Below are 26,864 nucleotides of genomic sequence, written 5' to 3'. Positions count from 1 at the left end.
TTCCCCCGAGAAACCTGTGTGACTTCTTCAGGTCTGTGCTCAGACGTCCCCTTCTCTGTTCACTACTATGAAGCAGCGTCTTCTCCCAACAGTCCCTTCCCCTCCCTTCTCCTTTTTATCGGGCTTTATTTTTCTCCACAGCACTTAGTACCATCTGGAATGCCAAAGATTTGCTTCTCTCTTGGTGCCTGTGTCTGTCTCCCGCTGAGTTCTAGGAGGGAGGGACTGAGCTCTGTTCAGGGCTGTCTTCCACGCCCTGAGCTGTGTCTGGAGCACACAGGTGCCTGGGGTCCAAACCCTGCTGTTTCTGGGATATTCTCAGGATTCACAGGAACAAGAAAGAAGCAGTTTGATCTTAAGACTCTCCTGGAAGATGCAAGCCTTGGGGTTGGTGCATTCCGACCACCTACCGAAGTCCTGTCCCTCAGATTCCGTTCTCCAGCACCTGCTTCTGCTCCTGGGGCCTTAGGCTGCAGCCTCAGACAGAAACGCAACCCACCCAGGCACTGGGGCTCCTCCTGCCCAGCAATGCCCCGAAAGCCCCTGCCTGGGCACTCAGCCCAGACCCTCTCCTCTGGTGAGCCAGTTCTCGCCCCTTGAACTGCCCTTCTTGGTGAATCAACTGCTAAGGTTTACCTAGCAAGTAAGATAGAGATTCGATCCCTGGGTTGGGAAGATCCCTTGGAGGAGGAAATGGCAACCCGCTCCAGTATTCTTGCCTGGGAAATCCCATGGACAGAGCAGCCTGGAGGGCTACAGTCCATGGAGGTCACAAGAGAGTCAGACATGACTTAGCGACTAAACAGCAACAGCAAAAATCAAGCCTGTATATACGGATGAAGGAGGTGGGAGCGCTGGCCCTTGTCCTCCTGTCTGCCGTCCGGGACCAAAGTTCAAGACACCCGCTGGGCACATCGGCATGAAGCAGCAGGTATGGTTCAGGCTGTCCCCGCAATGGGAGCCGAGCAGGGAGGGCAAGCAGAGATGGCACGGACTCTGGAGTCAGGGCACCTGGGTTTTCCATCCTAGCTCCACGGTTCTCTCACCTCGTGACCCTGAGAAATTTCCTAGTTGTACCTGCCTCCGTTTCCCTATCTGTAACTGTGGATGGCATCACTGACTCAATGGACATGAATCTGAACAAAGTCCAGTAGACGGTGAAAGACAGGGAAGCCTGGTGTGCCTCAGTCCACGGGGCTGCAGAGAGTGGGGTGTGACTGAGCGACTGAACAGCAGCAAAACGGGGCAAGAGAGCCAGCCCTGACCGCCTGGGGCTGCTGCGAGAGGCGAGTCCTGTGCGGGCACGGGGCTCAGCTGCGCTCCGGGGCACACTAGGGCCACCACTCTGGTTGGGATGTGATGGGTGGAAAGGAAGAGGTGCCCTGGGCACAAAGCCGTGTGCAGAGGGCGGCCAGGCTGGCCTGTGAGGAGGGCCGGGGCAGCCCTGGCAGCCAGGGCTTCGAGGAGAAGTGGGGAAAGGGGGCATGTGGGCGGGACGTGGGTGGCTCTGGGCTTGAGGTGCCCCTTTGAAGGCGTGTCTCCTAAGGAACCGTCTGACAGGCCCGACTGGAAAGGGGAGCGCTTGCAGCCTGGAGACCTGGGAGGAGGCCGTGCAGCAGCCCTGGGCTTGCAGGGAGGACAGACGGGGAAGCGCACGGGACGGGTGGCTGAGGCAGAGCCCAGCCGGTCCGTCCTCCCCTTCCGCCTGGCGTGGGTCTGCACGCGCTGCACTGCCCGCCTGCTGATGGTCTCTGCTCCTCTGCACAAGCACTGACTCATCCTTCAAGACCTGGTTCAGGACGTCTCTGGAAGCCACTTGGCTGCCTGGGCCAGAATTAGTCATTGTGTCCTCAGCCTGGCTCGCTCAAAGCCTCTCCTTTGAGGTCGTCTCCAGGTGCGGAGCCTGCTCACGGAAGGTGCACCACTGAGGTTTCATGAGTGCACGGTGGGCATGCGGGCAGGTGGGTGACTGGTGTGGTAGGACAGCCTTGGAGCTGGGACCCACAGGGGCAGGGCTGGGCCTGGCCAGACAGGCTGGGAGCACCCAGGCCAGCTCTCCCTGGGGGAGGCATGCCTCCCACCCTCGCCAGCCCTGCTCACCTGCCTCCCCTGCGGTTCCCCTCCAGGCCCAGACCCCCAGTGCTCCCCACACCACTCTCCTCACCCTCTCCGGCCTTCATCACGCTCCCCACACTCTCCCCTGCACAAGCTCCAGCCAAAAAACAAATCAAAACGAAACCCCAAGCCTTGACCTGGCCCTGATGCTCTAGCCAGCCTGCGTTCCTGGTTGCTGCCAAGTACTGCCAGAAGGCGGCTACCCCCACCCACCACCTGCAGCCGGTCCTGCCTTTTCGGATCTCGACACTCTGGCCTCACACCTGCTCTCGCTTCTCTGGAGAGTTCAGAGGCTGCCCTGCAATGCCTGTCTCCTAGGCTGCCCCCGGCCCCCCGGGGCCTCCTGGGACCACTGGTCTCGTTCCCACCGCATCTCTGCCTGCCCTGCCCCTGTCTGGTCCCTCCATCCTTTCTCGCAGAGGCTCTGTCATCGGGCCCTGTGTGAAGGCCACTCCTCAACTCCTCACTGTCCTTCCCAAGCTCTCTGCCTGGGAATCCATCCCTTGAACACCCTGGAACTCAGCCCTGGGTTCCCTCAGCCCACGAGTGTGTGCTGAGGTCCTGTGTGTGCCAGGTACTGTGCTAGGAGCTGACAGGCAAGAGTGAGCACAAGCCATTTGGTCCTTGCACTCAGGGAGCTGCTGCTGGGTGTGTGTGTGTCTGCGTGTGTCTCTGTGTGTAACACAGACCCTGAACACATTTTAAAAATCTCAGGAGGTGAGCATCATGTGTTGTGTGCTTAGCCGCTCAGTCGTGTCCTATTCTCTGCGACCCCGTGGACTGTAGCTCGCCAGGCTCCTCTGTCCATGGGATTCTCCAGGCAAGAACACTGGAGTGGGTTGCCATGCCCTCCTCCAGGGGATCTTCCCGACCCAGGGAACGAACCCAGGTCTCCTGCAGGCAAATCCTTTACCAGCTGAACTACCAGGGAAGCCTGGTGAGCACCATGAGCACTTTCAAACAGGGTGCTGATGCCAGGGCACTTTGGGCTGGGTGGTCAGGAAAGGCTTCCTGGAGGAGGTGACACTTCAGCTGGGCCTGGAGTGACCAGAAGCTCCTGCCACGCTTCTAAGTCTTGGGGGAAAAGCGAGAAGGGCAGAGGGGGCAGCCAGGGCAAAGCCAGGGCCCACTCGGATGAGCCCACCCAACCGGTCACCTTTCTGAGCTTCTGCACTGTGACTGTGGTCGCTCAGGCCACCCCACCCCAGGAGGGTCCAGAACATTCCCTCGGCACTCTGGCCAAGGGGTGATGCCGCCTTGCCTTGTGTACCTCCAGTGACTATAGACTCAGCCTTTCCCTGGGACTGCCTCGCCTGGCTCATGCGGTGGAGCTAGACGGCTCAGCTGTCCCCGGCAAGTCTCATGGGTTCCAAGGAGACTACGGGGGTTGGAGGCAGGTAAGAGCATTCTCAACTCCCCGCCAGGGCTCCCCCACCACACATCCTGGGCTGGTTGTCACCCACGCTGCCTCCAGGGCCCCTAAACTACTGCTCTCTGAGCTGCAAAGAGGTTGCAATCAGAGCTTTCTGGAGAGAAGAGGGAAGAGAAAAGAAGACCCTTCCTCCCCTACAGCGCCCAGCATGCCTGACATGGGGCAGAAGGGCCACTGAGAGCAGGCAGTCTTCATAGCCGTATTCGTTTTCACCTTTGTTGTTCTTCCACCTATAAAATGTCATAGACGCCGGGGCTGGGGAGGAGGGAATGGGAGTCAGAGGTCAGCAGATGCAGAGTTTCTGTTTGGGAGATGAACAGTGGTCCTTCAGAATGGTTAGAGCTCTGCACTTAAAACTGCTAAGATGGGGACTTCCCTGGTGCTAAGTGGCTAAGACTCCAAGCTCCCAAGGCAGAGGGCCTGGGTTCAATCCCTGGTCAGGGAACTAGATCCTGCATGCTATGATTAAAGATGCTACATGCCGTTGCTGGGGGGAAGGGACAGTTAAGGAGTTAGGGGTGAATTTGTACACAGTGCTATATTTAAAATGGATAACCAGTAAGGACCCACTGTATAGCACGTGGAACTCTGCTTAATGTTATGTGGTGACCTGGATGGGAGGGGCTTCGGGGGAGGATGGGAACATCTATATTTACGGCTGAGCCCCTTTGCTCTTCACCTGAAACTACCGCAACATTGTTAATCGGCTACACCCCAATACAAAATAAAAAGTTTAAAGTTTGGAGGAAAAAAAAAAAGGTCCAGCATCCGCACCTAAGGCCCAGTGCAGCCAAACGAATAAATATTCCTTGGTGGCCCCGGCAGGTAAAGAATCTGCCTGCAGTGCAGGAGACCTGGGTTCGATCCCTGTGTCAGGAAGATCTTCTGAAGAAGAGAATGGCAACCCACTCCAGTATTCTTGCCTGGAAAATTCCATGGACGGAGGAGTTGGGCAGGGCTGCAGCCCATGGGACACAAAGAGCTGGACACGACTGAGTAACTGACATACACACACACAAATTGTTAAGGTAGTAAAAAAAAAGTTAAGATAGTAAATTTTATGTTCCGTATATTTTACCACAGCTCTAAAAAAGAGCAATACCTGCTCCCAGCTCATTGCTTTATCCTCAGTGGCTGGCACAGAGTAGGCGTGCAGAAAGTGACTGTTAGATGCAAGGATGTGAACAGAAAAGGCAAACCCACCTTGAATTCCCCTGGCCTGAGGCTCCCAACCTTCAGGAAAAGTGGCAGGAGGGGCTGGCTGGGATCCCCCAGCCCCCAGAGGATGCTGAGGCAAACACTTACCTGGGCCTTCTCCTGCCAGAGAGGGAGCCTCTCTTGCTGTTTCAGCAGCCGTGCCATGACCAGGAGACTGAGCTGGCCTCGAAGCTGCCTGTGGGAGAAAGGGCGAGAGACACTGAGGGCGTGCGCCCTGCTGGGCGGGTGGGGGTTAAGGTCTAGGGGTGGGCAGGGAAGTGTAGGACACACACCGAGAGGGGAGCAGGGAAGAGCCCCTCTGTCTGGGGAATTTTAGCTTTCTCCTTTGGTTTCCAGCATTTATGATTTATTTTAGAAGTCATAAAAACATGCCAGATGGGAAAGTTTAAAAATAAGCAAAAAGAAAATAATTAATGAAAAAAAGGTGGTGATTTCAGAGGCTAGCATAGTAGTGTTTTTCTTCTTAGTTTTTTTTTTTTTCTCTATAGGTCTGTGCTACACAGATATACTGTTCAACCACTTCTGTATAGACCATCGTCTTTTTTTTTTTTCCTTTGCAGTGTTAAGATCTTTCAGCCCGTGGAAGGTGGTAGAAGGTGGGTGACCAGGGCTGGTGAGGCCACATTTTTTTTTTTCCACCCAGTATCCAGTGACTTTTCTCTGGAGAGTCCTCTCACTCTCACCCCCAGCCCAGATTCGGGTTCCCAGGCGGGCACGTGAGCCAGGCCTGACCCATCTGCCCCTGTGTTCAAGCCACTGGAGGGGCTTTGGGGTCTTGGCTGGGACGAGTAGAGTGTGTGCTCTTCCAGCAGGGCCACTAATCTGTTGGGAGGAGCTTCTATAGTCACTGGTGGCCACTCTGCCTCTCTGGGGGGGGGGGGGGCTGGGGCAGGGGTGGGCGAGGCCGGAGGATGAAGCAAGTAGAGACAGAGCTCTCCCTGCCTGAAGCCTCCAACCCCCAGACCTACGCAGTCAGTGGGTCGGGTAGCTCAGCCAATGAAGTCCCCTTCAGACTTCTTCAGCAAGTCTGAGCTGTGCTTCTAAGTCTAGCACCAGTCCTGACTGATTCCCTCAGGGTGGAGAGTGTACCAGCTCTCTTCTGGAGTAAAGCCTTATAATGGGGATTTCAGATGCTAATGTTATGGCTCTGATCTTTTTCTCTATTTTATTTTTTAAATTATGAAAATATGATAACACATTTACAGGAGACTTGGAAAATACAGAACAAAGTTACACATAGCTCCACGATATATTTGGAGAAGGAAATGGCAACCCACTCTAGCCTTCTTGCCTGGAGAATCCCGTGGACAGAGGAGCCTGGTGGGCTGCCGTCTATAGGGTCGCACAGAGTTGGACACAACTGAAGCGACTTAGCAGCAGCAGTAGCAGCAGCCACGATATATTGGGGCTCTCCTGGTAGTTCAGTAGTAAAGAATCCACCTGCAATGCAGGTGACCAGGGTTTGACACCTGGGTCAGGAAGATCCCCTGGAGAAGAAAATGGCAACACACTCCAGTATTCTTGACTGGAGAATTCCACAGACAGAGGAGCCTGGCAGGCTACAGTCTATGGGGTCGCAAAGAGTCAGACACGGCAGTGACTGAACCACCACCACCACTATGTATTACAATTATTTTTTAAGTAGACTAAGATTTTTAATTGGAGTTTCAATATCAAATTCTCAAAAATTACTAGAATGGATATACAGAAAAGTAGAAGGATGCAGCAGACCTGAAAAGCACCAGGAACCAATTCAACAGCATTAAAATTTACATAATTTTCTCGCAAGTAGCATACAAATTCTATTCAAGTTTCCACAGACTATTAACTAGGAGATACTGGAACATATCCAGGGACATAAAACACGGTGCAAAATGTTCATGGTCTAGAGGTATTAAAATCATAGTCTGTTATCAGTGGAATTACGTTAGAAATCAGTACCAAAAGATAAGTGAAAATAACCCACATATTTCCAAGTGCAATGTGACATTTACCACGAGAGGCCTTTGACTTAGTCAGGCTCTGCTCTCATGGGTCCCTGAGGGCTGGCGTGAGTAAAGGCAGAGAGAAGAGGGGAGTAGAGACCAGAGGATGGGACTGGGGGTGGCAGTGGCCAGGAGAGGCTGGAGGGGGCGACGGGAGGAGGGGTGGGGGGTTACATATTCCTCACACTTCCACACATTTGTGGCCCACACAGGCAGCAGAGGTCAGCCCCTGACATGGATTCTGCTGTGGCCACAATCTCTAATTCCCACAGAAAGCTATCACCAAAGGTGAGGTCCTAAAGCCGGAGGAAACCGAAGGAACGTGGTGGAAAACACTTGGGTCAGAACCAGCTCCGTACAGGAGACACGCCCTCGAGTAGCAACACTGCTGGAGGGACCCTGCGGGCACCCCGCCCCCATCCCGGAAGGACCCCGAGAGGAACAGAAGGGTGGCGCATGGGGACGGCAGGCTGCAGGCAGCCTTCAGAAATGGCATCTCCCCAAAGAAGCACTTGGGGGAGGCAGGACTGAGCCTGGCGCCCCCTCAGTGGGGCTGAAGGCACCCCTGCCACTCCTTCAGGGCCCGTGCCCACCCTGGCCTCATGTGGTGGGGGTGGGGAGCTCCTGGCTGGTGGGGACGAACGGAGGTGCGAATGGCCTCCTCCAACCTCCCATGGGGCTGAGCAGGTGGTACCTGAGGCAGGCACCTTGTTTATATTCTTATTCAAGAGAATCAGAGGAATCAACAATGCAAGAAACTCTTGATTTAAAAGAACAAACAAAAAACAGCATCAGGCAGCAACGCCCCATACCAGAAGGGCAGCCATGAGAAAGAGCAGGGGACGTTCCCATACAGCTGGTTGGGACACAAATGCGTACACCCACCTCGGTCACCTGCTGGGTGAGGCCTGCTCAAGCTGAAGAGGTGCGTGTGCCCACCCACAACCCAGCAGTCCTCCTCCCTGGCACAGAGACACGACGTAGGAAAAGACACACAGGCAGACGTGCAATGTCGGTCCACGAACGGACAGACGACTGGACCCCATCTGCAGCACTCAACGACTGTGGATGAGCCAGGATCCCACCCGGCAGCATGGGTGATCTCACAGCGCTGTGCGGAAGAAGCATTACCAAAGACAACACGTGTATGTGTGATTAAGTACAAAAACGGGGGTCCTGCTATCCTTGGTGGGGGCAGGTTCTGTTCGTGTTTCATTTTATTTCTGTTTGGGTTTTTTTTTTTTTTTTGGTCGCACCACATGGCTTGCAGGATCTTAGTTCCCCGACCAGGTTTGAACCTGTGCCCAGCAGTGAAAAGTGATGAGCCCTAACCACTGGACCGCCAGGGGATCCCCTCCCTTCTTTCTGGGTGATGCGTGTGTTGGACTTGTGAAAATTCGCTGAGTACACACTTACAGTCGGTGTTCTGTTTGTATGCTGCAATTCAATAGAACCATTACTTGAAGAAGTTCAGCTGGGCGGGGGTGGGGGTAGGGTAAGGATTGCCCAGTTTAGCCAATAAAAATATAGGTGGTGGTTGTCGTTCAGTCGCTAAGTGGTGTCCAACTCTGAGACCCCATGGACTGGCAGCATGCCGGCCTCCCTGTTCCTCACTAACTCCCAGAGTTATAGGATGATAAAGGATGCCCAGTTAAATTTGAATTTCTTATGGATAAGGAATAATAATATCCTACAGACAAGGAATAATTCCTTAGCATGAGTTCCTCCCATGAGATCTTTGTGTTGTACCTGGCCTCCCTGAGAGGGATCAGCCATCCTGGACTGGGAAGAGCTGCCATTAGGCAGAGCGGGGGCCCTCTCTGACCCCGGTTCCCTCTGCAGAGCGCGCCAGTGTTCCTACCGACCACCTGAGTCCTGGGGAGAGGCAATCCCATCTGTACTCCGCCAAGAGACAGAAAGCAAGAGCCCCTCATCCAGCGCCCCCATACAAGCCTCCTGCGGGTGAAGGCAGGCAGGGCCCCGCCCCACACCCGGAGCTCCACCCCGTCTCTCCTTGGGCTCCACCCCCCACCGCCGCACTGTCGGCCAGAACCTGCTCTCCAGCTGTTCCCCGCCAGCCCGGCCCGGCAACAGCTGGGCCGCAGCACAGTGGGAGGTAGACGGACCCTCCAGCCCCTCCAGCCGCTGCTGCAAGGCGAACTTGCAGCGGGAGTCAGAAGTCCAGCATCTGGGCTTCATTAACCTAAATCCGAGCCTTCGGGAGCGCTCTTGCCCACAGTGGGAGGGGAGGGGCCGACCCTGGATGGGGGTGCAGGCAGAGCCAGGGCTGGTTCCAGGAGGGAAGAGGCGGACAGAGCTGTTGTCCGGGGGTGAAAAATAAAGAGAAAAGCACTAGAAAGAGCACCGAGGGGACGAATGGATGAAAGAAACCCACATCTGAGGGCGGCGTTCCCTGCTTGCCCACTGCCTTTCATCCCCACAGCCCTTCTCTGCCTTCTAAATGCAGTCCCCTGCCCTCTGAGTTCCCACTGGGACACAGGCAGGGACACAGGACCGGTTTTCAATTTTACACTGAGAAGTTACTGGATAGAGGAGGAAAAGCCAAGACTCACCCCAACCACCACCCAAATTGCACAGGGCGCAAGCAGGGGCGGGGGCAGGAGTGGGGTGAGGCCTGCGGCTCGGCTCGGGAGGTTGACCCCACCCAGGAGGCCTCCCGGGAACTCAAAACAGGCGGACAAAGGAGGACGCAGAAAGCCCTGGAACCTTCCCAGCTACTGTCATATAAGGCAACGGGCTCAGCCCACTGCGCTCACACCAGGCCAGGCCCCTTCAGCAGCCTGCCCCCTCCACCCCTGCGGGCTGCTGCAAGACCAGGATGCTGGATCAGCACACGGAGGGGCCTAAGGCGCAGGGAGGTTTGGAAATGACTTTTCCAAACCGACAGCAGAGCCTGGTTGGACGTGGAACGCAGGCGCTGTTTCACAGCCTCCAGCCCCTCTCCCCCCAGCTCCTGTGAGGGGCAGCCTGCTGGGGCTCTGGGGGCAGCAAAGGCCCCATGCCCGCACAGGCCAGGAGGGTGCCAAGACCATCACACAGGTCAGCGGAGCCCCTTCGGACGGGAACTGAGCCCTGCCGAAGCTGAACTGCCCAGAAAGGCCATTGGGCATCTGGCCAAAGGTGTGAACGGCCTTTTCCATGTCTCCAGGGCAGTTCAGGAAGCAACCACAGCAGTCTGCCAGTCCCGGTGGAAACACTGCCCAACACTCTGCCCCAGGGCGTCAGCAGGCCTGCCGCTCCTGGGCTGCTCAGGCCCCCTCACCCAGCACTGCCTTCTCTCAGCCACCTGCCCCTCAGTCCTTCCCCTGGAGTCTCCTGTCCTGCATGTGAGCACGTGTTACCCGGGCAGGCAGATGGGGGCCTGGGCTCAGAGGTGGGGGTCATCTCCTCAGCCGTCTGCCTGGCCATCTCACACCTGCTGGGGCACTCATAAATGTGGACACAGCACAGGGCAGATAGGAAGAGAAGGCGGCATGCAGACAGCCTCAGACCCACGCGGGGGCTCCCACCGGGCAATGCGAAGGAGCTATCTATCATCGCTGGCTTTGCCATGAGTGACGCCCACAAGCACTGGCCATGCCAGGGGAGCCTGATACGAGACAGAACACTGTATGGTCCCACTGGGACCCGAGTCTGAAGCTCAGCACAGCAAATCCACAGGATGAAAGCCGCCAAAGTGGTTCTTTCCACAGAGGGAATGCCTGGGAGGGGTCCAGGGACCTTCTAGGGGAGCAGGTGTTTCGGCTGGTAACGCAGTGGTGGGGCACAGCCCCGGCACAGTGCCCAGTGTCCACGTCTGACATGTCCTCTCCTGCATGTACATTACAACCAAACAAGAAGGTGACTGCCACTTAGTGAACAAAGTTCACATCGACAGTCACATCCGGACTGCCATCCTCCTCTCTCCCTTCCTCCCTCCCTCTCTCTCTTTCTGGTATTATGATGAAACCTAGACCCCTAAGAACACCTGAAAAGTCACCTGGTCTCATGTCCGGGGACCCGCATATCCGTCCAGTCAGTCAGGGCCTCCGCATACTTGAAGAAAAGTCTCCAGGGACTTCCCTGGTGGTCCAGTGGCTGAGACTCTGCGCTCCGAGAGCAGGGGGCCTGGGTTCAATCCCTGATCAGGAAATTAGATTCCATGTGCTGCATTAAGACCCAGCACAGCCAAATAGATAAATATTAGAAAAGAAAAAAGTCGCATACTTTGCATACTATCCCTCCCCCTAGAGTAACAGCTACTCTTCTCTGTCTTTTGGAATCTTTTTGCCATTCTGGGTGGGTTCTTTTGAAAGCCCTTGAGGTTGTTGACATTCTCATCAAGCAAGGCGCTCAGAACTGAAGTGGACCCTTATTTTGGGGGGAGCCCCTCAATGCTACGCTCTTGACAGGCTGAGCCCAAAGTCTAGCTCACACCTCTGGCTGTCCAATCCCATTTCCTAGATCCTGTCCTTCATTGTGCAGCTCAGTCTTTCTCCCACTCAGCCCATCATCATTGTCTTGTGGGATCTTCGGGGATCTTCGCTGTCAGTTGCCTTCATGTTAGGTATGAACCCGATCACTGTTCAGTTAATGGCCTTGTCCAGGACCTTGGGTCTGTGCTGGCCCACCTGTCAGTGGAGACAGAGCTCTGGGGGCACCCACACCTGTCCTCCAGGCGGACCCTGATGGCCAGTGGCACCTTCCGCGACAAGTCCGTCTAGTTGGACATCACTCTTCAGCCCACACTTCTGTATGTTGTGGCAAGATAGGATGTGCGTTTCCATCAAATGCCCTGCAGAACCCAGATAGCCCTCTCCAGGGTATTCTTCTGGTTAGCCTATCAAAAACTAAATGAGGCTAGGCTGGTATGATTTATTCTTAGGAATCCTAGAAAGCAGAGCTTCCTTTTCTATGTATGCGCTCACAAGCTTTCCCCTGGGGAGTTCTGTTGAGGAACGCATCAAGTCCACAGTGCTGAGTGAAGAAGGGCACCCTTCTTCTTCATCCCCCGGGGAGCTCTCCCTTCCCCAGAGATCTCTGTGGAGTCAGGGCACCCCTACATCGTGCAGGACAGACAGATGTGGAGGGGACCTCAACTCATTCCACCCAGTTAGATGCTGCCATCCCGTCTTCCCCTGCTATTACAGGCTGCAATCCCCTTGGATCAATAATCCAGTCCAGATGAAAAATTAGGCTCCTTCACAAAGAAGACAGAAACAAAACAGGAATTACATGGTGGTGTTCTCTCTTTACCAGGGTTATCATTTCCCTGTCAGCCCAGAAGAGCACACAGGGGACACCCCTGGTGGCCCAGTGGTTAGGACTCCACGCTTCCACTGCAGGGGGTGTGTGCTCGATCCCTGGTCAAGGAACTAAGATCCCACTGCCTCTCAGTGTGGCCAAAATATATATATATATAAATATATATATGTATACAGAAGCTCCTTCCGTGGGCTTTAGCTATTCCCAAAAGAACTGTCAGCGGTTCATCTGGTTCCTGTTATTTTTCCATGCGCCTTGCCTTCTTTCTTTCTTCTGTATCTTTCAAGATCCGAGTTCATGCATGATGAGCTCTGGGTGCAGACCATGCCGTCTCTAGATATTAATACTTCCTGCTTTTTCCCTCACTGGGTCCATTTGCAATCCATGTTCAAAGTCTTACCTGTAGGATCTCCTGGCCCACCTAAGCCACTTTGTCTTTGGATTCTGCTACTAAGAAATTCTCGCTCTCTCTGCTTTTTGAAATGTGCCTTTCAGAAGCCAGCTCTCCACCAGCAAGCTCCCTCTCCTGTGTCAGGCTTCCAGGGACCCAGAGTGCAAAGTCACAGCCCCTGTCCTCAGGATACTCACAGCCCAAGGGGTCAACGAAGGGCACCAACAACCAGGATTCTGCATCCAGAGGTTTCTACAAAGAGGAGCTGCCTCCTCGGAGCCTAGTCTTGGGGGTGAGGAAACGTTGACCAGGGAAAGAGGCTTTTCGGCAAAGAGGGAACAGACGTTGAAACGTTCGAGACAACTGCTCCTCGTGGGTTTGGGTAGCAGCACAGCTTTAGGATAGGGCTGGAGCGTGGAAGCCTGCAGGGGTTGAGGGGCTGGGGAATGTGGAGGGACATGGAAGGTTCTGGAAAGCAGGCAGGAAGGCCCTAGCGCACCAGGCAGGGCTGTTTGAATTTCATCCTGGGCACAGAAGTCTGAAGGACTTTTAGCGAAGCAGTGACAGGCCCAGATGTGCACCAGAAGCAGGATCCCGCCGCCGGACAGCATGGGGACGGCCACACTGGCCAGAGACTGGAGACGGTGAGCTGCAGCCGCCGGACAGCATGGGGACGGCCACACTGGCCAGAGACTGGAGACGGTGAGCTGCAGCTGCCGGACAGCATGGGGACGGCCACACTGGCCAGAGACTGGAGACGGTGAGCTGCAGCTGCCGGACAGCATGGGGACGGCCACACTGGCCAGAGACTGGAGACGGTGAGCTGCAGCCAGCCTTGGAGGGTGACGTGGAGAGGCGACGGTTGTGGGAGATGGGGCTGCTTGAAGGACGCTGGCTTGTGCTCTCATTTTTCACTGCTAAGCTCCACTTTGCCCTCAGCTTAACAGCGCATCCCTGGTTGAGGAGGTCGGGGAGAGCACGGGCGGCACAGCAGTGTTGGTGAGCGTTCTTGATCGTTTGTGCTTAACTAGTCGGCAGACAGAGGCAGTGGCAGCCCCTCGCACAACAGTATGCCCTCCTTCCCGGGTTGGTCTGGGCACCAAGCCCGGTGGCGCAGCCGCCAGAGAGGAAGGGGGGACAAGGCCACCAACACGGGGGGCATGGCGAGGGGAGGGGGCAGCTAACTAAGACCACAGGAAACACAGGGCAGCTGTGGAAAAGAGTTAGGAGCTCTTTCCGATCCAGTTAGGAACGGCTGCCAAAACCTACGCTGAAGTGGAAAGAGGGGCGGGGAGGACAAGCTGTACGCAAGAGCAGCTGAGAAATGGGGACAGGCTGGGTGGCACAGGCGTGGGGGAGGGGGCGGGCGCATTTCTAGAGGCGCTCCCTGGTCCTTGTTGAATTTTGTCCAGTTGGAGTGCTTTATCTATTTAGAAAAAAGAAACACAAGTTCTAAATAAATGAAATGATATCCGCCCCGGTGAGGAGCCCTCTTTCTCAGCAAAGTGCTCAACAGCAGGTTTGAGCACTACTTGGTGTGTCTGTTCGAAAGCAGGTTAAGTCTGTTCCACAATATTCACTCCGAGTATTCAAGGAGCATCTGCCAAGGGCACTGGAGCTCCAAAAAGACACCCTCTGAAAGACAATGACTTCTGGAATCTGAAGTCTCAGTTTGGCTAACAGATGAAGGATGTGACAAATTCAGGGTGTGACAAAAGCAGTTTCAAATCTTTTGGGAAGGGACAGATTATTAAGACTGAAGAGAACTGGTATTGGGTCACTGGCTCTTTGAGGGTGGGGAGAAATATCAAGTTAGATCCCCGTTTTGTACCTGCAAAAAATGGATTCCAGATGGGATTAGGAGCCAAGAGAAACAAAGTTATATAAGTACTGAAGGAAAATAGAACACAATATTTTTATGCTCTTGGGGTGGGGAAGGCCTTCCTTTTCAAGCCAGAAAGATTCAATTACAAGTCAACCCTCTGTACTATGTACAGTAACTTTTCTGAAAGTCTGAAGCTATTCTGAAATGAAAAGTTTACTGGAAAAGGAAAAATAATCATTTTGTGAAAGGATAAACACAAAGGTTTACAAAGGACAATTTACAGGCTTAGGAGAAAACATGGTGCCCAAAACATACATAATAAATAACCTACAAATCAATATAATTAAGAAGAAGAGGGACTTCCCTGGTGGTCCAGTGGTTAAGAGTCTGCCTTGCCATGCAGGGGATACAGGTTTGATCCCTGGCTGGGGAACAAAGATCCCACATGCTGCGGAGCACCTAAGCCTGACGCTGAAACTACTGAGCCTTCATACCACAACTGGAGTCCGGGATCCCACATGCCTCAACTAAGACCAGAGGCAGCCAAATAAACAAATATGTAAAGAAGAAGAAGAAGAAAAATGATCGGATAGGAAAATGGGTAAGGAATATCAAGAGATAATTGACACCAAAGGAACACAGAAAAAGATTCTCAGTTTCGCTGGCAACCAGGGAAATGAAAATTAGAATCACAGGATGAGACTTTTCACTTACCCGATTGACTAAAACTTAAAAACAACATTGAGAATGAGAGCGCTGATAAGAGAGTGGAGAAACAGGCATTTTCATGTCTATTATTGATTGGAGAAGGCAATGGCACCCCATTCCAGTACTCTTGCCTGGAGAATCCCATGGACCGAGGAGCCTGGTGGGCTGCAGTCCATGGGGTTGCTAAGAGTCGGACACGACTGAGCGACTTCACTTTCACTTTTCACTTTCATGCATTGGAGAAGGAAATGGCAACCACTCCAGTGTTCTTGCCTGGAGAATCCCAGGGACGGGGGAGCCTGGTGGGCTGCCGTCTATGGGGTCGCACAGAGTCGGACACAACTGAAGTGACTTAGCAGCATGGCTTCTTTTTCGGAGACCAAATTTTAAATATTCATACTTTAGGATGGCAGTTTCAAAGAACTTATCCTATCGAAGCTCCCATGCTGGACAAATATGACAACCAGGGACTGGCTGCACGCACAGCCAGGGAACACCATGCAGCTATGGAGAGCGATGCGGTTCATCACACACACACACACACACGCGTGCAGGCACACCCCGGAGAAATCACAGGTCTGGTTCCAGGCCACCACAGTAAAGCGAATGCTACAGTGAATCAAGCCGCACGGATTTTCTGATTTTCCAGTGCATATAAAAGTTGTACAGACCAGGAGAAAATATCTGCAAATGATGTGATTGGCAAGGGTTTAACTTCCAAAATATACAAACAGCTCCTATAATTCAATAACAAAAAACTCCCAAACAATCCAATCGAGAAATGGGCTGAAGATCTAAATGAGACATTTCTCCAAAGAAGACATACAGATGGCCAACAGGCACATGAGAAGACGGAAAAACGCCATACGGATGGCTAATAGGCGCATGAGAAGATGGAGAAACGCCGTGCGGATGGCCAATAGGCACAGGAAAAGATGGAGAAATGCTGATCAAAACAACAACGAGGTACCACTTCACACCAGTTATAATGGCCGTCACTAGCAATTCTGTAAACAATAAATGTTGGAGAGGGTGTGGAGAAAATAGAACTCTCCTACACGGTTGGTGGGAATGTAAATTGGTGCAGCCACTATGGAAAACAGCATGGAGGCTCCTCAGAAAACTAAAAATAGAGTTGCCAAATGATCCACCAATTCCATTCCTGGGGATATATCCAGACAAAACTATAACTGGAAAAGATATATGCACCCTCATGTTACTGGCAGCACTATTTACAGTATCCAAGACACGGAAGCGATCTAAACGTCCATCAAGAGATGAGCAGATAAGGAAGAGATGGTGCATACACACAATGGATACCACTCAGCCGTAAAAAAGAAGGAAACGATGCCACTGGCAGCAACATGGATGGTCCCAGAATTACCAGACTACGTGAGGTAAGTCAGAGAGACAAAGGCAAACGCCATATGATATCACTTTATGTGGAATCTAAAATACGACGCAAATAAACATATCTACCAACCAAAAACAGACTCACAGACATAGAGAACAGACTTATGGTTGCCAAGTGGGAGGAAGCTGGGGGGAGGGAAGTATTGGACATCTGGGATTAGCAGATATAAACTGTTATATGTGGGATGGATAAACAACAAGGTCCTACTGTATAGCTCAGTTTATATATTTACTATCTTGTGATAAACCACAATGAAAAAGAGTATGAAAAAGAATATACATATGTATAACTGAGTCACTTTTCTGTGAAGCAGAAATTATTAACAAACAAAACATTGCAACTCAACTATAATTCAATAAAATTTTTTCAAAAGTTGTATTAATTCTGTAGTCTATCAGTGTACAACAGCATTATGTCTGAAATAATAATGTACCTATCTTAATTAAAAACCTTCCATTGTTAAAAAATGCTATCATCTGAGCCTTCAGAGAGTGAGTCCTAATCTTTTCACAACAGTAACATCCAAGATCACTGATCACAGGCCATCATCACAAATATAACACTAAGGAAAAAGCTTGCCGTATTTCGAGAATTACCAAAATGTGACACAGAGACGCAAAGTGAGCAGATACTGCTGGGAAAGTGACCCTGACAGACTCGCTCAATGCAGGGCCGCCACAAAGCCTCACTTGCAGAAAGCGGAGCATTTGTGAAGCGCAATAACGTGAAGAAGTACAATACAACGAGGTCTGCCAGTACACAGACACGTGTCCATACATGTAAATATTCATACATATAAAAGTGAAAACCACCACACAAATCACATGGCCTGGTTGGAGCAAACAGGAAATTGGGGCTGGACCAGAAGGGGCCCGGAGGCCAGGCTCAGCCCTCTGCACTTCTCAGCACAGGCGATGGGGAGCCAGGCCCGGCAGAGACATGGCAGTCACGTGCAGGCACAGAACAAACAGGCTGCGGAGGAGGAGCTGGGAGTGTCTGTGAAGGCTTCTGGTCTCCCTGGAGGGGATCCAGGACAGCCTGGCTGGAAGGTGGGAAGAGGTGTCATTTGAGGTGGTGATGGTTGTTGTTTAGTTGCTGCGTTGTGTCCGACTCTTCGCCGCCCCGTGGACTGTAGCCCACCAGGCTCCTCTGTCCAGGGGGTTCTCTAGGCAAGAATACTGGAGTGGGGTGCCATTTCCTTCTCCAGGGCATCTTCTTGACCCAGGGATCGAACTCAGGTCTCCTGCACTGGCAGGCAGATTCTTCACCACCACGCCACCAGGGAAGCGCCATTCTAGGTAGGAGCAGCTGCAAACAGACCTAGAAAGGAGAGGAGGGGACGTGGGGAGAGGCCTGCACAGGGAAGGGAAAGGGACTCCCTGGGGCTGTGCCCTCAAGTAGGAGAAGGAAGGAGGGGAGAAGAGGAGCCTGGAGTGGGTACAGAAAATTGGTTCTTATCTCCCTGAAGGCTGATTCTGTTTGTTCGGCACATTCATTCATTCAAGAAGAATTTACAAAGTGCCAACAGTGTGCCAGGCTCTGTTCTGGATGAGGGGTGATATGACAGTGACCCCAATAAGGGACCTGCTCACTGGAGGTGATGAGGAGGAGAGGCAGCCATGAGCGAGGAACATACAGGACTCCCCTGGCGGCCCAGGGGTTAATAATTCGCCTGCCAATGCAGGGGACGTGGGTTTGATCCCTGGTCCGGGAAGATCCCACATGCCTCAGGGCAACTATGTCCATGTGCCGCAACTACTGAGCCCTCAAGCTGCAACTACTGATGTCTGAGCGCTACTGAGCCCTCAAGCTGCAACTACTGATGTCTGAGCGCCTAGAGCCTGTGCTCTGCAACAAGAGGCCACCGCAATGAGAAGCCCGCTCACTGCAACTAGAGAAAGCCCTCACTCAGCAAGGAAGACCCAGCACAGCCACAAATTAATTAAATTTTTTAAAAAAGGAAACAAATATAAAGAAATTTCTGGCCGAGATCAGTGCCGCGCAGAGAATAGAACGATGAACAGAGAGTTTGAGGGGGGGTGTCAAGGGGATTGATTGGGGGGGACACTGTGCAGCTGATGTCTGAATGGCGAGGAGGAACCCTATCTCCATGAGGGCTGCGGGGGGGCGGGGCGGGGAGCAGTCTGGAAGGTGGGTGGGGGTGCTGCGAGTCTGAGGCTAATTGCCCAAGGCAATTGTTTTGCTAATAAGACCATGTTAAGAAAATGAGGCTTTTTTTTCCATTTGGTAATGAAGTCATTAGTGAGTTGTAATTTTAGTTCTTGCTCCTGGGTTTTTGACACTGGGCGGGAGGGGGAGGTCTGTGGGGACTGATGGGGCGGACGGTGGATCCCCCACACCCCAAAGGGTGTCACGGGGGTGAGGATGAACCTCAGAGGGAGGGGAGATGGAGGTGGGGTAGCACCCACCTGCTCCGGGGGGTCACGTCCAGGAAGAGCTGCACTAGCGCCAGCAGGTTGTGGTGGTGATCAGACGCTCGACTCAGGGCGCAGCACAGCTGCCGGAGCTGTGGGGGCACAGAGGGCATCCAGCTGGGCTTCCAGAGGCAGGGCGCCTCCTACCCTGACCTCCCACCCGCCCACTCAGCGGGAAGGCCTGGAGAGCAGAGGGGAGGACCACTGGAGCAGCATGGGCCCCGCCAGGGCCCAAGAGCACGCCCTGGCGGCCTCACAGGTGAGGCTGGGGGGCTTGGGCTTTGACTCAGGGGTCCGCAGCACCTTTCCCGGCCAGTCTCGGATGTTCTCCAGGAGCTGGAGCAGGAGCTGCTGGAGATCAGTCTTGGGCAGCAGGCGAAGTCTGGTGTCCAGGCCAGCTCGGCATAGCAGCTCAATCAGGTCCAGAAGGTTCCGGTCGGTGTAGGCCCCTGGCTGGGCCAGTGTGCACAGTGTCAGGAACTGGAGAGGAGAGGGCGCTAGGGCAGGGGTGCCTCCCTGGCACTGCGAGCCCCCAGCTGTACTGGGAAGGAGCTGAGAAAAGTAACGAGGCCTGAAGTCGAGCCTCCAGGGGTCGTCAGGGGCAGGCACAGGCGTGGAGGGAGCCAGCTTCTGTAGCATCCATCCTGGCAGCCAGCAAAGGGCCTGTGATGGTGCCCAGTGGGACCCCCTGAGTTAGATGCTGAGTGGGTCTGGATTGAGAGCGAGCACAAGGATGGGTGGGACTCACCTTACAGATGTAGTTCAGGCTGCTGTCCAAGGCCATCTCCTGGAGGGTGTCCTGCTGTTCACTGTGGCTCAGGCTGGCCTCGCTAAGTAAGACAAAAACAAAGGAAGGGAAGCAGTCAGAGGCAGGCACAAGGGAAGAACTGAGGCAGAGGGGGAGGCTGTGCCTGCTGGAGAACAGAGTTCTTGGACGATCCATTCAACCCAGGGTCCTGGAGCCCTGTGTTTGCGGGTCTTTCACTTGTTGCTATTGTTCAGTCGCTCAGTCGTGTCCGACTCTTTGCGACCCCATGAACCGCAGCATGCCAGGCCTCCCTGTCTATCACCAACTCTCGGAGTTTACTTAAACTCATGTCCATTGAATCGGTGATGCCATCCAACCAGCTCATTCTCTGTCATCCCCTTCTCCTCCCACCTTCAATCTTTCTCAGCATCAAGATCTTTCCAAATGAGTCAGGTCTTTGCCTCAAGTGGCCAAAGTATTGGAGTTTTAGCTTCAGCATCAGTCCTTCCAATGACTATTCAGGACTGATTTCCTTTACGATGGACTGGCTGGATCTCCTTGCAATCCAAGGGACTTTCATGAGTCTTCTCCAACACCACAGTTAAAAAGCATCAATTCTTCGACACTCAGCTTTCATTATGTTCCAACTCTCACATCCATACATGACTACCAGAAAAACCACAGCTTCGACTATATGCATCTTTGTTGGCAAAGTGATGTCTTTGCTTTTTAATACACTGTCTAGGATTATCATAGCTTTTCTTCCAAGGAGCAAGCGTCTTTTAATTTTGTGGCTGCAGTTACCATCTGCAATGATTTTGGAGCCCATGACAATAAAATGTCACTGTTTCCATGAACACAATGTCACATGTCATGAACACAATGAAAAGGTCATCCACTGCTGCGTAACAAATTACTCCCCCCACATGGAGAGGCTGAAAAACAGCAAATACATATTATCCTGTGCAGTTTCCGAGGGTCAAGAATCCAGAAGCAGCTTAGAGGGGGCTCTAACTCAGGGTCTCTGGGGAGGCTGCCCCCAAGGCTTTCATGGGGGCAGGGGGGCTGCTGTCAGCATAGGCTTGACTGGCGTGGAAGAACTGCTTCTCAGGTCACTTAGGGGTCACTGGCCTCAGTCCTTCCATGAGCTTCACCACAGGGTTCCCTAACTTGCCCCGACTTTCTCTAAAGTGAGTGATCTGAGAGAGAGGAGATGCCCGCCTAAGATGGAGGCTATAACCTTTAGAACCTAACCTTGGACGTGACATTGCTTCTGTGATCTCCCCTGGCCACATGGGCCAGCCTGACTCAGGGTGAGAGAGCTGCAAAAGCGGGTGAACCCCAGCGCATGGAGCCACCGGTGCCTCTCGGGGGCTGGCACCCCAACACTGGCCCTCCAGGAGGGCCCCTAGCTTTGGTTTTCTGGGGCTTGGAAGCCTGAAAGATCATCCTCCAATGATTCCTGCCAAGTATTCCTCAAAAGCGTTGTTTGGAGTTTCCCTGGTGGTCCACTGGTTAAGAATCTGCCTTGCAATGCAGGGGACAAGGGTTCAATCCCTGGTCTGGGAAAATCCCACATGTTGCAGAGCAATTAAGCACCACAACTCCTGAGCCTGTGCCCAGAGCCCAAGGGCCACAACCCCTGAAGCCTGTGCCCAGAGCCCAAGGGCCACAACCCCTGAGCCTGTGCCCAGAGCCCAAGGGCCACAACTCCTGAAGCCTGTGCCCAGAGCCCATGCTCCACAACGAGAAGCCCGCATACTGCAACTACAGAGGAGCCCCGACTCGCCGCAACTAGAGAAACCCTGCTGGTAGCAACAAAGACCCAGTGCAGCTAAAAATGTAAATAACAATAAATAAATAACTAAAATAAAGAAAATCCATTTGAAAGCGTTCTTTGTGCACACAGGTAAGGTGAGTCTGTGCAAGCACGGAAAAGCATGCTCCACTGTGGCTTACGTCAGGTGAGCTTCCAAAGTCTTCAAGTAAGGTGAAATCAGACTGAGGGAGATCCCTCCAAAGGGGTTCCACGACCATGCTGTCCATGGACAAGCCTGGCACAAACAGATTCCTCTTAGACAGCAAACAGCCTGGATGAAGCCAGAGGCCAGGGTCACATTTAAAACACCCTCTTTAAAGACCAGAGTCACACACAGTTTGGCGAGAGCCCTACAGGAAGGGAGGTGCTGGCAACACAGCAGAGTCACATCACCCTCTGCACACACCTGCCAGGCACATGCTCCCCGGGTGAAACCCTGTGCTCGGGCGTCCTTACTAAATGATGCTCTTTCTCTGGCCACATGTATATTGTTGGCATCAAGTAAGTGAGGTGACTTTTAAATTCAATTTGTTGGTGACTTTTGGCTGGGCTGGGTCTTCCTGCAGTGCGGGGGCTTCTCACTGTGGGGGCTTCTCTTGATGCAGAGCGCAGGCTCCAGGCACAGGCTTCAGTAGGTGCAGCCACGGGCACTGGCCCAGCTGCCCTGTGCCGTGTGGGGTCCCCAGCGATGACAGCGACAGTGCCGACAGCAGCAGCCTCCGGGGCCGCCGCCCTGGCCACGGTTCCGAGACACGCCAGTGAAGAGGCTCCGCTCCTCACTTCTCTATGCTGCTTCTCAGAGAGGGAAGAAGAATGCCATCTCTAGGCACCCAGGAAGTTGGTGTCAACAAATCGCTGCTGGAGTGGAGGAGTGGGGCGAGTGCTAGATAGGCCTGGGCTGGGCCACGCTTCCAGGCCTTTCTTCCTCAGCGTTTATGAGCCCCAGGGAACACGAACAGGCGGGGGAGACGGGGGCTCACGCACCGGGCCTGTGTCAGAGCTGCCGGGGAGTCCTGGCTTATACCAGTCCGTGAGCGTGCGTAAGGCCATGCAAGCATGGGAGGGAACGCTTTTAGACTGCCCAAAGAAGCGGGGCGCCTCAGAGCCAACTCTGTGACTCTGCCCCAGTGTAGGGGCTCTCAGACAGCTCCGTGCTGCCAGTGGGAGAAAGAGAGCAGAAATTGTGAGCTGGTGACTCATCTTCTCGGAGCTGGGGAAGGGAAGTGTGTCTGTGACAAGGGTCTCTCCTCCTGGGGATGGACAGAATGCCAGGCTTTCCAAGTGGGAAGGATGCATGGCCTCCCCCTACTGCCGCCCCCGCCCCCACCGCACTGCGCCCCAGTGTCTCCCCTGGCTGCCTCTGCTGGGAACAGCCAGCAGGCAACATGACGCGCCCCCTTCCCCGCCGGCCCGAGGGAACAGCCAGCAGGCAACATGACGGGCCCCCTTCCCCGCCGGCCTCTGAGGGAACTGCCAGCAGGCAACATGACGGGCCCCCTTCCCCGCCGGCCTCTGAGGAGCTGCTCGCCTGGAACGTGGCGTCTGAGACTGCTATTCTGGGAAGTGGCATCGGCTGATCCTCAGACCTCCGCCACGGAGAAGAGGAATTCACAGTCTAAGGAGCCTACTCCTCTCCTGGACTCAGCAGGTTGGAGGGTCCCATCACCAGCCTCACCAGCAAAGCAATTTTTCCCCACCCCCACCACCATCCCTGGCCCGTGGCCAGCACCCAGGAGCTAGAGTTTGGGTTGCAAAGGCATTAAGAGAACCGTGTCGGCTTCTGTATTTGTTTTCCCCTATTACTATTTGAGAAAAGAAAAAAAAGTCAAAGTGACCCTCTGCTCCTTCTCCTTGGGAGACGGGAAAACTGAGGGTCTAGTTGGGGGTTGGGGCCCACCAGACATCCCGCGGGCAGGGCGTGCTCCAGGGCTGGCACTGCTAAACCAGACCAGAGCTGTCAGCTGGGTTCTAGTGACCGAAGTCAAGGCAATGAAGAGGAATTGATGCTGAGCTAATGGGTGGGGGGGGGGGGGGAAGCAACTTTTACCTGGATCCAATTACTCTGTCCCAAGGCTACCGCCCCCACACTTGACAGGATGCCCTTTCAATGGACTGATTGTCATTTACTTAGCCCACTGGCCTCTGCAACCAGGACTCTCTCTCAGAGAACCCAGTGGGTGAAGGCTACCAGCACCAGGCAACAGCAGCGGGCTGCCGGTCCTGAGGGGCTGGACCTGTGGTCTGCGCTTCCCAGGTGGTGCAGAGGTAAAGCCTCTGCCTGCCAGCGCAGGAGACACAAGAGATAGGAGTTCCATCTCTGGGTAGGCAAGATCCTCCGGAGTAGCAAATGGCAACCCACTCCAGTATTCTTGCCTGGAAAGCTCCATGGACAAAGGAGCCTAGTGGGCTACAGTCCAGGGGGTCGCAAAAGAGCTGGACACAACTAGGCATGCACACACACCTATGGTCTGACCAAGGCTCTTCCTCTGGGCTTTGCAATCAGGGAGCAGCCCAGGAAGATCAGCCACCGCTTCCTCTCTTTCCAGGTGAGACCGGGGACATCTGATGAAAAATCTGTATAGCTGAGTGTGGCACTGGTCCCCTCTGAGGATGCTCAGGCTCTCATCTGCTTCCCAGCCAGCGTTCACACTCTGGTTCCTCCTCTGCTGGCTGTCTCCCTCCCCAGGCTCATCACAGGGCAGAGGGCAACTCTCTCTGCAATAAGGCAGACGCCGGACGATGCACGTGGTCTGGCAGCAGCAGGGCTGTTTCCTTCTGGAAGGAAATCTTGAAGTATTCGATGAGATGGTGATGAGTTTCAAGGAAATCTGAGACTAGGAACAGCTGGCGAGATACCTATCTTTCTCATAGCAACTGGAGAGAGGGCCAAGCCGTGGGCCCACACGTGCCCTCCTTTCCAGCCTCGCCCACTGACAGCATGTGGGTGCCTCAGAGGAGCCCTAGATGGGGGCATCCCCGGAGGGCAACACAGAAGCACCTGATGCGGAACCAACTGACACGGGACGAGCCTCTGAGGACGAGGACGGTGGAGAGAGGGCAGCCTGTCCTCAAGACGCTCTTGTGGCCCATGGAGCTGTGAAGGATGCCACAACCTTGGTGGAGGAGATGCCAGAACTTTCTTGATGTTCCCTGAGTGCTCTAGAAGAGTCTTCCAACCCTGAGACACCCCGAGTTTCCCAAACACAGAAGCAAGCCAGCACTTCACCATCCCCCACCCCAGGGAGGTCATGGGAGAGGTCTCTCCTGGACCTGTTTGCTTCTTGAAAGGAGGCTATATTTCCAAAAGAACGTCTCTAAACTGAGTGGCTTGGCGGGTGGTCCCAGTCCCTCTTATAGAGCTGCAATCTGTACAGAAGCAATCTTAAAGGGGCAATCCATCGGCCAGATGCTCTGGGCCAGTTTTGAATCCTCGGTGGAGAGCGTGTGCCAGCAGCCATCCCAAGGTGGGGGGCCCAAGGAAAGAGGCAGGGGTGTCAGAACAGCAGTCTGGGGCCGCGGCACTCTGGGCCTTGCCCTAGGACCATGGGGCTCTGCCTTGCTCCCACAGGGTGCTGAGAAGCTGGAAGCCTTCATACTGGGGTTTGTGCTCTCAAGTATTTGTGCTAGCGTGCTCAGTTGCTCAGCTGTGTCCGATTCTTTGCCAACCCATGGACGGGAGCCCGCCAGGCTCCTCTGTCCGTGGGATTCTCCAGGCAAGAATACTGAAGCAAACTGCCCTTTCCTCCTCCAGGGGATCTTTCCAACCCAGGGATCGAACCCGGGTCTCCTGAGTCTCCCGCATTGCAGGCAGATGCTTTACCGCTCAAGTGAGCACCCTCAAGTATTTGAAATGGTGAATTTAAATGGCCACCCTTCTACAGATCACCTGCCCCTGGGGAAGGGGGACGTTAGGGGAGTGTGGCTCTTTGCAGAGTAAACGGGGAGGTTAAAAGCCTCCAGCGCCACCTCCCACTTTCCGAGTGGACACCAGGTGTACACCATTTTCCAAGCGGTCAGAAATAGCTCCTCTGAATCCTCAGGCCCTCCGGGACCTCCCCTTCACGGACATTTGTTTTTCTGAATGTAATTCTCTCCCTGATTCCTCCTAGAAGGTGGTTCAATTGAAGCTCCGTGTTGGGGAAGAGACAGTGACTTATTACACCTGGTACGAATGCCAGGGAGGGGGAGGGGCAGGCGCAGGGCAGGCTGGCACAAGCACGGGGTATTTATAGCAGAGCGAGGGTGGTTTGGTCTGGTTTGGCTTGGCAGACGATTACCAAACACAGTGGTGGAACAGGTTCTTGAGAAAGCTCCGGCCATACCCTAGAGGGACGTCCGCCCACCACAGACGTGGTGTCAGAACAGCCAGTTGGCAGGAGGGAAGGGGCTCGGCCTGTCCAGGGTCCTAAACACTTGTGCACGGGTGTGCGCTGAATCACTTCAGTCGTGTCCGACTCTCTGCAACCCTATGGACTGCAGCCCGCCAGGCTCCTCTGTCCATGGGATTCTCCAGGCAGGAACACTGGAGTGGGTTGAAATGCCCTCCTGCAGGGGATCTTCCTGACCCAGGGATCGAACTAGCATCTCCTATGTCTCCTGCATTGGCGTGTGGGTTCTCTACCACGAGCATCACCTGGGAAGCCCCCTAAAGAGTCAAGTCTCAAACCGACTACTCAGAGAATTCTCAACCAAAAGTCTGCCTTTACACCCCAGATCTAGTTCGCCATCCACCCAACAAGAGTTGCTTCTGGACTGCACCAATTAGCATCCCTGTCCCACCCAGTCTGAACTCAGTGCACAACGGGGGCTGCAACAACACGAAATGGGGCATTGTAGACTTTTTACGCCAAAGTGTGCCTGGCTGGCCACGCGTTGATATTAGGTTGTGTCAGGAGGGGCTTGGAGACAGACCAAGGGGACTGGGACACATCTCGCAAGAGGAGGGGCAGCAAGACTCTGAGTCAGGAAGGGGCAGGAGCAAACGCCAGTCTCCAGGGCACTAAGACCCGGCCGTGCCTGGTTCTTCCCTTCGTTGCCTTGCGCTGTGAGCGTGGGGACTCACACGCCAATCACCCATGGTGTGACGCACAGTTCACTGAGGCCCCTCAGACTCTGCGCTTCACTCTTTGGGCTGGAGTCTGCAATCACCAGTCTGGGGACTTTTAACTTCAAAAAAAATGCACATAATTTCCAATAATCATCAGAAGAAATCTCTCCTTTCTCTGACTAGTAAAACGCTCATTGAGCCCCCGCTATCACCAACGATGACAATGGAGCTTTGTACAGTGACCGGCCAGGTGTATTACATTTATGGAAGAGGAAATATTTTAGTGTTTCCAAGCAAGAATATGTGGGCTTCCCAGGTGGTGCAGTGGTAAAGAAGCCACCTGCCAGTGCAAGAGACACGGTTTGATCCCTGGGTCAGGAACATCCCCTGGAGAAGGAAATGGCAACCCACTCCAGTATTCTTGCCTGGGGAATCCCATGGACAGAGGAGCCTAGTGGGCTA

General features: G+C 53.9%; 1 protein-coding gene across 6 annotated transcripts in view; it reads right to left on the bottom strand.

The window, feature by feature from the left end:
• FAM178B (family with sequence similarity 178 member B) overlaps positions 1–26,864 on the bottom strand; it is a 97,782-nt gene that overhangs the window by 25,990 nt on the left and 44,928 nt on the right. For 4 of the 6 annotated variants that reach the window (XM_069580585.1, XM_069580589.1, XM_069580587.1 and 1 more), the window contains 4 exons: positions 19,537–19,618; positions 19,092–19,268; positions 18,783–18,880; positions 4,853–4,940 (listed from right to left, as the gene is read on the bottom strand). In XM_069580585.1, coding sequence (XP_069436686.1) covers positions 4,853–4,940; positions 18,783–18,880; positions 19,092–19,268; positions 19,537–19,618 — 445 coding nt within the window. Of the gene's footprint in view, positions 1–4,852; positions 4,941–10,750; positions 10,941–16,687; positions 17,396–18,782; positions 18,881–19,091; positions 19,269–19,536; positions 19,619–26,864 lie in introns of those variants that run through there. The other 2 variants (XM_069580586.1, XM_069580591.1) reach the window with 2 other exon arrangements.

This window comes from Ovis canadensis, chromosome 3 (genome assembly GCF_042477335.2).
Source record: "Ovis canadensis isolate MfBH-ARS-UI-01 breed Bighorn chromosome 3, ARS-UI_OviCan_v2, whole genome shotgun sequence".
Classification (NCBI taxonomy): domain Eukaryota; kingdom Metazoa; phylum Chordata; class Mammalia; order Artiodactyla; family Bovidae; genus Ovis; species Ovis canadensis.
This window is presented reverse-complemented; position numbering and strand designations above follow the sequence as displayed.